The 13,216-nt window shown below is 44.9% G+C and overlaps 2 protein-coding genes across 4 annotated transcripts in view; both read right to left on the bottom strand.

Moving 5' to 3' along the window:
- Positions 1 to 1,240: 1,240 nt before the first annotated feature.
- Positions 1,241 to 2,449, bottom strand: MRPL17 (mitochondrial ribosomal protein L17). The gene is made up of 3 exons (XM_042028576.1): positions 1,979 to 2,449; positions 1,825 to 1,893; positions 1,241 to 1,750 (listed from the first exon to the last, which is right to left on the bottom strand). The coding sequence occupies exons 1-3, from the start codon at positions 2,150 to 2,152 to the stop codon at positions 1,487 to 1,489; spliced, it is 507 nt and encodes a 168-aa protein (XP_041884510.1). The 5' UTR covers positions 2,153 to 2,449; the 3' UTR covers positions 1,241 to 1,486.
- Positions 2,450 to 3,930: 1,481 nt separating this feature from the next.
- CCBE1 (collagen and calcium binding EGF domains 1) overlaps positions 3,931 to 13,216 on the bottom strand; it is a 96,460-nt gene continuing 87,174 nt past the window's right edge. For 2 of the 3 annotated variants that reach the window (XM_042028572.1, XM_042028573.1), the window contains 5 exons: positions 12,656 to 12,776; positions 10,602 to 10,741; positions 10,485 to 10,520; positions 9,497 to 9,532; positions 3,931 to 7,962 (listed from right to left, as the gene is read on the bottom strand). In XM_042028572.1, coding sequence (XP_041884506.1) covers positions 7,729 to 7,962; positions 9,497 to 9,532; positions 10,485 to 10,520; positions 10,602 to 10,741; positions 12,656 to 12,776 — 567 coding nt within the window. In that variant the 3' untranslated portion in view covers positions 3,931 to 7,728. Of the gene's footprint in view, positions 7,963 to 9,496; positions 9,533 to 10,474; positions 10,521 to 10,601; positions 10,742 to 12,655; positions 12,777 to 13,216 lie in introns of all 3 variants that reach the window. The other variant, XM_042028574.1, reaches the window with a different exon arrangement.

Here is a 13,216-nt window from a genome sequence, read left to right as displayed (position 1 = left end):
TTTGTATTTTGTTAAAGCCTCAGCATGGACTTTCAATAATGTGGGAGTTTCACATCAGTTTGGTTCAGAAAACATCTATTTGAATATGGTCAACTTGAAAGAGGACAATTTCAAGCTTATTAGAAACATGAAGATTAAGGTCTGTCTGAACACTGACCTTTTAGCAGTTCAACTGTTTTTTCTTCTTCCTTAAGCAGTGCTACCCATCTTTAATTTCTCACTGGGGTTAATTAAAACAGAACTGGTACTCTGTGAGATAAATGTCCCAAAGAGAGAATACATAATGGGTTTTTTTTTGTCTTTCCATACAATTAACTTGCTACACAGGATCACCCGTTTAAATGTCTTAAGTTTGTGAAACCTGTGAGGAAGAAATGCGACAGGAAGCCACACTGGTTCCGCTGTGTTTTGCCAAGAAAGGATGGGCCAGGTGTTCTTGAGGTCCCTTCCAACCCGGTATTCTATCCTGTGATTTTACATTCGGGTTGGTTTTGTTTTGGGCTTTTACACTTCAAAGTTATAGCTGGACTTTCAAGTACTAGCCATGCTTGAAATCAGAGACAAAGCTAACAATTTAAGATTCTTATTGCTCAGTAGATATATCACTCTGAAAAAGTTCTGCTACTCCCCCTTTTTGTTGTAATAGAGCAATGCGGAGATTTCCTGCAATCCTGCACTTGAAGTTGGCATGTCTGTCAAGTTCTGGCCAGAGATTACTGTGACTCCTGCCTATGTTATCACCTTATGAGTTCCTTTGGTTGTCTCTTTATAGGACTTAGCTCAGTGTTACCTTATTTGCATTCGGTGCCTTTTAAACAGCAGAAGTATCTTATTTTTCACCAAACTTTCTGTTCTGCAATGCTGAACACTGGCTGCTAGAACACACTTGTAGCTCTGACACAGGGATTTGGGACCAGAAACTCTAACATACCCATTTTTCTCTAGGGTAAGTTACTAACTTGCAAGCACAGGAATTAAGCTGTGCCAGGGTAGGTTTATGTAAGACATTAGGAGGAATTTCTTCACAGAAAGGGTGAACAGACACAAATGGTCTGCACAGGAGGTGGTGGAGTCACTGTCCCTGGAGGTGTTAAAAGAACGACTGGATGTCTTAGTGCCATGGCACTTAGTGCCATGCTCTGTTGTCCCGGTGGTGTTTGGTCATAGGTTGGATTTGGTAACTTCAGAGGTCTTTTCTGACTTAAATGATTCTCCAAATACAATTCAAATACAAGCAAACTGACTTTTTGAACAAAGTTTATTTACATAGAGAATATAAACCATCAGGCCTCCTAGCTCGATTTCCTTCTCCTGCTGAGTCACTATTCAAACCACTGGAAGCAGCCAGTAAACTCAGCCCTTGTCGCGGCAACTTCCATCACCCTCCAGCCCTCCTGCCACACCTTCCCTTCCCGTGCCCCAGGACAGCACCCGGCCCTGGTGCGCGGGCAGCTCCCCTGGAGCCCACTGGGGGCACAGGGGGACCCTAGACAGGGGTTCCCCGGGAGGCGGCCGCCCGCTGCGCGTCCTGCCGGTACCCCTTGAGCAGCTGGTTCAGCAGCGTCTTGTCGGAGTCGCGGCGCGGGCGGACGAGCGGCGGGAGCGGGTTCCCCTTCAGCTCGATCACCGCCATCTTAGCGCGGTCCAGCCCGTCCCGGTTGGGGATCTGAAGCAGGCGCGTGTAGCTGCCGGGGTGCGGCTGGAAGCGGGGCGCCAGCACCTTGAACAGCTTGTGGATGAGGTCCTTCTCCTGCGGGGCGGCACGCTCAGCCCCGGCACCGCGCCGGGCCGGGCCTCGGGGGTGTGGGGCTGGGCGGTACTTACGGTCAGCCAGAAATCCGCCATGCGCATGGCGCGCTCGTCCTTGTCCCCGCGCTTGGCGTAGTCGATGAGCTGCCGGGAGGAAGGAGGCGGTGGGTGAGAGTGCCTCGGCCGCCCGCCGCCCCCCGGCCCGGCCCGGCGCGGTGCCGCCGCTCACCCGCTCGGTGTAGCCGCGCATCTCGTCGGCCCGCGCCCAGGGCGTCTCGATGCGCTCATGCCGCACCAGCGCCGTCACCAGGTTCCGCAGCAGGTCCAGGCGCGACCGCGGGCTGAGCCCGAGCCGCCGGTACACGCGGCCATGCGAGATGGCGGCCGCCACCGACAGCCGCATCCCGCCGATCGACCGCCCCCCGGCCCGGCCGCCGCCGCCGCCTCCCGGTAGCGCCCGAGCGCCGCACAGCGCGCCGGGAACTGTAGTCACAGCCACACAATCCCACAATCCCGCAATCCCGGAACGGGTTGGGTTGGAAAGGGACGCGGCGGGACTCCTGGTCCAGCCTCCCTGCTCGAACAGGGTCGTCCTGGAGCACGCGGGATAGGAGTGCGTTCATGCGGTTCTTGAGTGTCTCCGATGAGGGAGACTCCGCAGCCTCTCCGGGAAATCTGTTCCAGTGCTCGGTCACCCGGACGGCAAAGAAGTTCTTCCTCATGTGCAGGTGGAACTTCCTGTGCATCGGCTTCCGCCCGTTGCCTCGTGTCCTGTTGCGGGAAACCACCGAGCAGCGCTTGTTCCATCCTCTGACATCTCCCTGCAGATGCTGACAGGCGCTTAAATGCCCAGCTCGCTCAGCCTTTTTTCGTAAAGGATGCTCCAGTCCCTTAATTATTTTTGTGACCCTCCTCTGGACCCGGTCCAGGAGCTACACGTCTGTTGCGCTGAGGAGCCCAGAACTGGACACAGCCCTCCATGCTGAGGAGAGGGACACGATCACCTCCCGCACGCTGCTGGCATTGCTCTTCCTCATGCAGTCCAGCCCGCAGCCGTCTGACCGGGACAGGGAGCCGGGACAGAGCCGGCGGAGCTGGGAGGTGGCTGCGGGCGCAAAGGAGCCGCGCCGCGGCGATCCATTGTCCCGGCCGTCCTCTGTTAGTTCTTTTTAAAACTATCGGAGATGAGCTAATTAAACAGGCAGATTTTAAAATGCCTAACTTTAATACACTGCTGTGTAACTGGTTAAAATTAAAAGGACGACATCATCATGTCATACGAATACCATCTGGCTTTCCCCAAATACAGACATCAAGTAACTGAGATTCTGCTTTTCGTGAATTCTTGACAGTTCTGTTATCATACAGTCACGGAACAATACTACTAGCAGGATTCCCAGTAAAACTGGGAACTCCTTTGTCTGCCTTTTCATTCTTAGATCTGCTAACAATAGATTTTTGTCTAACATTTTGCCTCCACTATTTACTTTGTTTACACAATTACCCGCATGTCGGCGATCCTGGATCCTGGTGGTGGAGTCGGATCCTGCATCCTGGAGGTGGAGTCGGATCCTGCTAGGGAAGACAGCCAGCCCGGCAGGGTGCCAGCCCTGCGGCTGCCCCTGAGGCATTGGGCAGGCAGGGTGGGCTCTGCAGGGAGGAGGGGGCAAGCTGGGCTCCTCGCTGCCCCTCAGCTGTCGGACACAGCCTGCAGGATGCTCCTGGGCTGCGGGAAGGGGCTCCACTGGGTGCGTGCGAGGGGCAGGCAAGGCCTGATGGAGCCTGTGTGTTATTCCCTCTTTTCCCCATCACTGGTGGCGGGATGCCAGACAGCTCCGGACCCCCGTATCGCATCCCCAGGATGTGCAGAAGCTGCACACACTGGCAGCATGGGGTGGGACTGCTGTATCCAACCTCATGTAGTCCTGATGTGGCACAGGAGCCACCATCCGTCCACAGAGCAGAGGTGGTTGTCTGCTTTATTCCCGTAAAGACTGAAACCCACCCTAGCTTGCAAGAGCACATGCCCCAGAGTCAAAGAACTAAGACAGTATTGTTCAGCTCCAAGAAAAATGCTAGAAGGCAGCGTAAGGAGGTTTCCTGCCATCTGTTTCTTCAAGCCAACATCACTGTGTTTCAGAGAAAGGGCGATGTGTAACAAAAAAGCAGCTACCAACAGTGTAAGAAAAAATATCTTTGTTATTACGAATACATCATAAAATCACAGTCATCTTATACACATTTTAGTATTTCATATATAAATAAAGTGAACAGTATAGTTATTGGAATGTGTAAAAGGAACAAACATATGGGGGTTTTTTAATGTGAAATTAACAGAGAATTGGACCCCATCCCTATCTTTTGTTGCTGCTCTGGGACTTGGTACATTAACCCTGAAATACTTGTAGGCAGAAGGCTATTCAAGCTGTGATGCCAACAGCAACTCCAGGCATTACCCTAATTCCATTTACAATCAATTTTCCTCTCCTTTTCCTAATTTCTGACTATATAGGAGTTCTTGTGTGTCAGAACTACAGCTGTGTAAGAAAGACTAAACCTTTATGTACCTGGCACAGTGTTGAAAGAAAAAAATTTTCAAGATTCATGATTTTGTTAAACCCATCAACAATCAGAATTTTCTCATCACTACACAGTCTTGCAAATGTTTCCATTAAATATATTTCTAATATTAATAAAATAACAAATTCTTTATTATCCTTCTGCTTATAACTTGATGTCTTAACATCAAAATAATATTTCTTTCTAATAAAATTATACATATCATTTATATGAAACAAAGTTGTCATGTGCATGAGCCTAGTAATGAGACTAGCCACAACTGTAGAAGTATCTACTTTCTTGTTTTGGATTCTTGGGGGAGTTTGTTATTTTTGGAGCCACAGAGTAATAAATAATTTGCAAGGTTATGTCTTCTCTGGCTACCAGTAACAAAACTTAAGATTGGAAATGATTTCTCTGCTCTGGCTGTATGAAATGTTGGGTATGCTGAAGAAAATGACACTTTTCTAAGCCTTTATGTGTTTACAGCAAAATCTAAATGAAATGTTGCTGATACAATGTGTTATGAGTTATCATACAGTTAATCAGAAATGAGAAAGTTCTATGCAAAGATCTCAGCTGCATGCAGACCGAAGGCTGACCCTTCCCAGCCAGCTGGGCTCAGTGGGACTCTCGCTGTTGCTTGAATTCCTATGTCGTGTTGGGTGGACTTGTCTTTTCCATAGTGTCCTCTCCTTGCTGTTGACACTCAAACAGTTTTGAGGCAGAAAATCTGGACAGAGGAGGGCAAGGACAAGGGGAAACCCAAGGAACATGTTCTGTGACCTTTTTTGTATGAAGCAAGCAATGTGAAAGCCAATGAAAGGGAAGTCACTGAGGTTTCCACTCAGAAAGGCATGTAAACATGTGCTATGTTTATATTCAAGAACCTATAGGACAACTTTCTGTACTTACAGTGAAATATGTATTTTACCTGCTTTTCTGGTCCAGTCTCAGAATAGCCCTTCCCTGGATACTTACACACGGCAGGGCAGTTGTCACCTCTTCCTGAATTTGATGGTCAAACTGGGGGAACTTCTCATTTGGTATGTGTCTCTATTTGGAAAAGCAAAACTTAAAACTAAAATAAGTGCCTTTTTTAGAATACATCACCTTGTGGGCAGAGGGCAATAGAATTTAGTTGAAATGAGTCACTTAGGAAGTGACTCATCTAATGTAAGTTAGATCATTCAGTATCTCATGGTCAAAAACCTGCAGCTACTAATTCTCTAGTGGGATCCAGCCTGATCCAACAGGGTGCAGTGGTAAACATATGCAAGAGTTCCATAATTTGCTAGATTTAAAAGTACAACATTTGACATTTAACAAATTTAATTAAAATTGCATATTCATAAATGATGTAATTTATATTCCGTTGCCTGCTTGAAATTAAGAAAATAAGACATAAATGCCTCAGTTCATACTGTCTTTCAGGTTTTATCGAGCCTGCTGCATATAAGACCGTCCCTCTGTTGGCCACAGGTTCCTTCTTCAGGTCTCCCTTATTATGTGATTCACAAGATTACTTGGATCTGCAGCTGCTGGCAGAGCTCCTCCCAGACAGAGGAGAAGCCCAAGGACCACAGGGTGAGATCACTGTAATTTTTTTTCAGCTGTCCCCACAACTTAGGCATTGCTTTGTAAATACTGATACAGATATAACATGAAAAGAAATACAGAACACTTGTGTAATGCCCTTGCTTGTGGCTTAGTGGCAGTGAGAAATTGGGAAACGGCTACAGGAATGAGCACATCCTCTTAAGAGAACACACAGAAGTTATAGAAAAGGCTAGACAGCCAGCTGTTTACACAGCCTGACCTGTACTGATGCTGTCAGGATTACACCAACTATCTTTTGGCCCAGAGAAGGGAAGGGAATCCAAGCCTTTATGTATTATCTGAAAAGGCCCTTCTTATATTTTCACCTGTATTTATTTTACTAGAACATGCAAGCCCTGGCAAACATGGCAAAATAACAACTTTTTCTTTACATTTGTAACATGGACACTACTGAACACTAAACATACTGTAGAAGTAGCAGCTACACAGACTCAACATTGAAATTTTGTGCTTAATATACTCCTTTATATTCTAAGCATGGCAAAGTCCTCAGCAGCTGTGGTAATCCAAAAGAAATGGCAACATACATCATCCATGAGGTATGGTATAACTTGTGCATCCAATTTTCCAGTGTAAATAAAGGGCACTCCCTTTTATCCCCATTCATAATATAGGATCCCATGTGCAGTATCTCACCTTAGCCATCCTCGTACCAGTTGAAATATTTTGTCATGTGCACTCCTGCACCTACTCACACTCCTCATACACCCAGCCAAACATGCTGCCACTCTGTGTTCCAGTTTGGTGAACGCCATTTAGTTTGGTCTCATGCAGCAGAGGAACAAAACAGATGGAAGCTCTTTGCAAACATGAGGCCTTCTCTCTGGTGTTGATTTCACTCAGACTTCAGAATTTCACCAAGGAAGACCTGCACCTGCAGGATGTCAGAATTGGACTCTTTCTGCAAGGCTGGGATATATTCTGTGCTTGCCAATAAGCCTGCTTGATTCATTTTGGATTTGGTTTCCTGCTTTAAACATCCCCTTTATCTTGTTCATCTTTGTGTAATGTATCCGACATGAATCTGTTGAGAAAGAAAACTGGCCTTCACACTGAGGAGTGGGACAATGGTAAAGAAAAAGTAGTGTTTGTTTAAGACAAACACATCTTTTGACTGTCTTTGAATGATAGTCTAGCAACACAAAGCCAAATAATTTCCAGATCAAGCAGCAGCACCCTTGTTTAACCCTTCAACTTTTTTTTTTTTTTGCCTCTTTCTGCCATGATGAGGCATAATAGAGGACACGTCTCACTTACAGGTGGCCTGCACTGTGAAACAGGGATCCACTTCTCACACTCTCCTAGGCCTGGGGACAGTAGCTGGAGACTCGAGTTCAGTGGTATAATTTATTTGCATTCGTAAAGTAACTATGGACCAAGGTATTTGTTATTGACATCATTCAGGGATGATGTTCAGCTAACCCTCTGTCCCTGGCAAAATTTGGGTACTGGGTCATTTGGACATAGCATGCAAAGTAGGCGGATGGAATGCTGTGGTCTGTGTTATTAGCTAGAGCATGCCTTAATCATATTATATGCTAAGAAGGTTTTTTTGATAGTCTAGGTACAATGCACAGTGCAGGCTTGGCAATACGGAATTTCTGCAAGGAGGCTACCATGAACCAGGAAAGCTACAGTACAGGCAGCATGGTTCAGGAAAAGCAGAAATAATATATATATATATATATATATATATATATATGTATATGTGTGTATATATATATATATACATATTACATTTTCAGTGCATTTTTTTATATAGAAGAATTCTAAAGAGGCTTTGTTTTTCAGTAGGCATAGCTAAGGATGGTCTGCCTTCTGTATCCTGGTGTTTCTGGATGTTGCCCGTGGTTTGTAGTCTTCTCCGGATCCAAAATCCACTGTGTCGTGATAGTTTGTGAATTCCTGAGGTAATGGAAACTCCTCTGTTGATGAATGAGTCCTGTGTCCAAACACTCTGTCTTGCAGCTCAGCGATGTCGTTTCTGATGTCTGCCATCATCAGCAATAGGAAATCAAATGAACCCGGTGGGCCCTGCAGTCACAAGGCACTGCCATTAATAACAATCCACCTTGCTCTTACAGTTTTCAAACTGTCTGATAGAATTACTCCTGCAAGGGTTGTTCAGTAAAATACTGCTTCATACCAGTTGCCAAAAGCCAGTGGTCTGGTTTTCAACCGACTTTGCTCAGGAAAAATTTTCAAAAGAATCAAATGTTTTCGCAGACAGAGCCTACATTTACAAGATGCTCAGCCCTTTTGTCACTTAAAAATTGCTTTGCTTCATAAGAGTATCTTGACACCTCATGGGAATAGAGGAGATTAATCTTGGTTCCTTGTCTTCTTGTTTATTAAACTGACAGAAATTACATTCTTAGAATGATTAATCAACAAATTCTTTTAAGACTGCTGTTATTTGGCAATTGTCTTTTCAATAGGATAACCTTGCTGCTGTCCATCACTTACTGAGTATATTGGTAATTACAATGCAGAGAGTATCTAATTTTAGAAAATCATTATTTCTTTTTAGCTGACTTCACACAGTAAAATAAGCTGTTTAATAGTGAGCACACCCTGCCGGGCACACTCTTAAAAATCAACTCCACCAATGAGAAAATACCGTGAGTAAATTCATAGATCATAGAATGGTTTGGATTGGAAGGGACCTTAAAGATCATGTTGTCCCAGCACCTCTGCATGGGCATGGATGCTTTTCACTAGACCAGGTTTCTCAAAGCCCCTTCCAGCCTGGCCTTGAACACTTTCAGGGACGGGGCATTCACAATTTCTCTGGGCAACCTGTGCCAGTGTCTCACCACCCTCACAGTACAGAATTTTTCCTAATATCTAATTTAAACCTGCTCTCTTTCATTTTGAAGCCATTCCTCTTTATCCTGTCACTACATGCCCTTGTATATAGTCCCTCGCCATCTTCCTTGTTGGCTCCCTTCAGGTACTGGAAGGCTGCAATTAGGTCACCCTGAAGCCTTCTTTTTTCCAGGCTGAACAATCCCAACTCTCTCAGCCTTTCCTCATAGGAGAGATGCTCCAGCCCTCTAATCATCTTGGTGGCCTCCTCTGGACTTGCTCCAACAGGTCCATGTCCTTCCTGTGCTGGGGACCCCAGAGTTTTTTTAAACAAGTTCACCTGAAAACAGATTGTCAATACTCGTTCCTTCTTCTGAACTCAAAACCTCTAGTTTCACAAATCCGAGAGAGATGAGGGACAGGATTTTAAAAGGTTCTAGAGATCAAATTCCCATTGAGAGCAGGGTTAGAACTGTACTAAGTAGCACCTTGCGTGGTTCTGCCTTCTAAGGGTGTCTCAGTGCCACTGTAAGGCTGAGGTGCACCCACAGGCCTTTGGTCACACACCCAGTAAGGGAAGAGGTTTGTAAGAAAAAACATTTGGATGAAAACAGGCAATTACTTTGTTTCCAACAACATTTTCTGTGTATGTAAATTATCTGTTCTCTTGGCACAGTTTTTTTCTTTAACTTTTGGCTGACCTGTAGTTAGTAGTCAACATGATTCTGTTGTGGAAATTCCTCCTGTGTGGAATACTTACAGGTATCCCCTTTGGTCCTGGTGCTCCTCTCTCCCCCTGTAATCAATTACACCTCAGTTAGTTTGCTGTGACTAAAGGAAATTAAAAAGTCACCATTTGCCTCTGCAAAAAGTCACCATTTGCCTCCCTTACTGTCCCCAGATCCCGAATCATCAGCTCGTGTTTCTTTGTAAAAAGAAAAGGAAGTGAAGGAGGAATGCAATAAAATTGTTGCTTATTCTAGTGGTAGAAGAGTGGGGCATTTCTGATATTTCTCCTGGACAGTAACAAGTGAATCATGAACAGGAAGAATTCACAGTGAATGACAAGGGCTAAAGCATCAAAGTTTCTTCACGGAAAAGCCAAAAAATCTGCAGAGAAAGAAAAGAATGCTGTGTGACATGCAACCTGACAGGACTATTTGCAAGATTTTAGGAACTGCAAACACAAAACAGCAGAAGGGTGACATGAAGGAGTGGGACAATGTGGTGGCTGATTGACCTGTGGTACAAGAGACAGAGAGAGTTCTTGGTAAGACAGTTTCTGGTGCCAAAGACTTAGTGGTTATGGTGAGGGAAAGAAGCCTCTCCCAGGATGCCTTGTTCGGTTATGTCAATGTACCCCAGTTCAGCTTCCCCAGTTGGCTCCTGGTGTTAGCCACACCCCTGTACTTAAGCTCGAGCTGTCACGTGCTCGGGGTCATTTGCCTCTAGAACCCTTCACAAGTTGTAGCAATAAAGTGCCTTCTGTGGAACTCTTAAGCAAGGACCCTTCTCAACTCCTTGACATCAGCTTAATATTACTGAAGCCATCCATGCGTCTGTGCGTTCATGCCTGTGAGCCACAGAGCCGGCAGGGATCCCAGTAATAGGACAACAGGATGTTTTCATCTTAGCAGAGGAAATGAGGTGGTGTAAGGGTGTGACTACAAGTGTGTAGGGTCTCTCTAGCAAGCCTGCTCTTCACATGTGCATGAGCCCGTCTTATGGAAATTAGTACCTCTCCTCACCTTGCTACCATCTCTCCCTGGGGCACCAGGTGGGCCCTGCAAGAGAAAAGAAAGTGTTCACAAGTTGTGGAGCTAATGGCAATTGTGCAGTGCATGACAGGAGACAAGAATACTGACCACGGGGCCCCGTCTGCCCTGCTTAATGTGTGAAATGTCTGGAGATGGGCCCATAGGTCCCATTGATCCGCGAGGGCCTGGCTGTCCGGGAGGTCCAGGTAATCCAGGAGCTCCTTGACTCCCTTTAGGTCCTGGAGCCCCTGAAATCAAAAGCAAAAGTTACCTGCTGGGGAAAGCCTTCAGGATATTTCATCAAGAAGTGGGGAACAACCATTTTTTTAAAGACCCAAGGGCGTGGTTACTTTAACACACCCAAACCCATGACAGCACAACCAATACATCTGCATCTGCACATCAGCAGCCATCTGACACAACATTAACCCTTGCCACAGTAGCTACAAGAGATGACCACACAATTAAATCTGTGTATAACAAGAATTTGAGTCTGCCAGGTGCTTAGGGACATAGACTGGGAATGAAAACAAAAGCAGAAATGCCTCATTTTCACACAAGGAAGAACAAATCACAGTTGAGGGACATCTCATAAAAAGAAAGCCTCAGAAGACTCATGGGAATTTTGGGTCATTGGCATCTACATAACTGACACAAGCGAGCCCTTTCCAGTGGGAGGCTGTGCCTCTTTTGCCCAGTGCGATAGCCAGTGTGTTAGGGGCAAAAAAGGCTCTGTTCTTCCATTTTGCTTTATATTGTTTTCAACTTCTGCTGGTTCAGCAGAGCATGTTACTTTTTAGGAAGCACTCAGGCAACAAAACATATGTTTAGCTCAAGAGAAACAGTAGAAAACGTACACCAGAAAATCAGTCACCTGAAACAACATTTGCAGACAACAAAGACCACTAAAATGTCACTAGTTGAAACACTTCATGATTAGAGGGGGAAACACTTCTCTTCATACTGAGGGCACATGAAAGACATAGAGAATAAAAGGCACAGAGTGAAAAGGATTCAGCAGGACTGAATATGTACAGTTAGGATTTTCAGAGAGAGACAACTCAAGTTTAGTGATGACTCCCTGTGACTCTTCCAGCGGGGGCAGCAGGGGAGGTGAACAGGGATGGTTTCAGGGAGAGCAGAGTTCTACAGTACCTCGGACAGTTCAGTCATGGGGAAACCCAGTGGGTGGGAGACCTGCAGGGTCAGGCCTACCTTGGAGGGATTGCAAAGCAACCCACTGTACCATCAGAGTCTGTTGCAGAACCTCTAAACATACTGTCCTTGCACTTACAGTAAACTGAAGACCGAAGATACTCATCCTCCAGGAAAATGAGATAAAAATACAGAAAACAAAGCCAGACTGCAAAAGGGGGTATAAATGGGAGGATGGGGTGCAATTCAGAAGGGAGTAAATTAAGCCTTGTAAGGAATAGTTGCCAGTCCTCTGTAAGAATCCTTCTGAAATCCAGCACAATGCTAAGATTCCTTGGATTTATTGCTAACCCAAAATTAGATCTGCATTCAACAGAATTAGCAAAATTTTGAGTATTCCTGTCTGCCAGGTACAAGGTGTCTGGATTAAGTTTGAGCTTTAGGACCTCTCTGTTTTTTGCATTATTTCAATCTACAACCTAACAAAGAAGGTGTGAGTGGAGTTATAATTTTCTTTTCATTTTCCTTTGGATCTGGTATATGACATAAAACCAACAGATGAATCCTTGCAAATCAGGCAAGGAAAAATAAAAGAGTTGGCACAAACTCCTACAAACTGAAAGCACATTTTCACCTCTACAACTGATAGTGAACTAAAGCAATAGATATTCCTGAAATGAAGCAGAGAGTGTTTTAAGACAGGGTTAAAATACAGGAAATAACAAGTGAAGCAGGTGAGATATCCCAGGGAGAGGGAGAAATTTAACGCATACAGGACAAACACAGCTTGCATGCCAAGAAACATATGGATTCACAATGGATGATGTTAGACAACTGGCAGAGGCTGACCATAACAACCATAAAGGTTTTTTTTTTTAATTTAGCACAAATGCAAACATAATATATCAGTCAAAATGTGAAACATATGAAATCAGATCACACTGGAAGACTGAAGTTTACTTTTTTAGTCCTAGCACTATTGCACATTCACATCCCTCTGGTCTTACCTGGAGGGCCTGGTTGGCCAGGCTGGCCTGGGGGGCCAGGGATATATGCATTAGAGGCAAGCACTTTTTCACCTGTGATTTGCTTGCTAAGATCAGCAGCATTATTTGGCAGCAAAGCAACCTGCCAAAACAAACAAACAAACAAATCTATGTAAGACCTTTACTGTTCAGCCTGATAAATCACATTCTTATTTAAGCTTTCATGTGAACAAACAGCTATTTAAATATTTCAGGAAAATATAAAGTGTTTATTCATATCCTTCATTGATATCATCAGAAAAACCTTCTTATTCTGTGAGTCTGTTCACTTTTCAAGTCACTGTGGAAATACTGCTAGCCAATCCAACAGAGGACAGTGGAAATTCAGGAGAGATATAGCAACAAGTTCTGAAAAACTTGAGTCTCATTGCTGCTTCTCAGAAAACTTATTTTTCCTTGTTTGAAGTTTCCTCTATTCATTTATTGCCTTTTCTCAGGGCAATATTTGCTCGGATATTTAAGTTCTTAAATGCTGCACAAGCCACTAACATTCCATAGATTTTAATGAGAACCCCAAATCCT

Source organism: Corvus kubaryi, unplaced genomic scaffold, assembly GCF_017639235.1.
Source record: "Corvus kubaryi isolate FWS band 111438036 unplaced genomic scaffold, C.kubaryi_AGA036_p1.0 37308, whole genome shotgun sequence".
NCBI lineage: Eukaryota > Metazoa > Chordata > Aves > Passeriformes > Corvidae > Corvus > Corvus kubaryi.
Note: the sequence above shows the minus strand (reverse complement) of the source record. Positions and strands in the feature narration are given on the sequence as shown.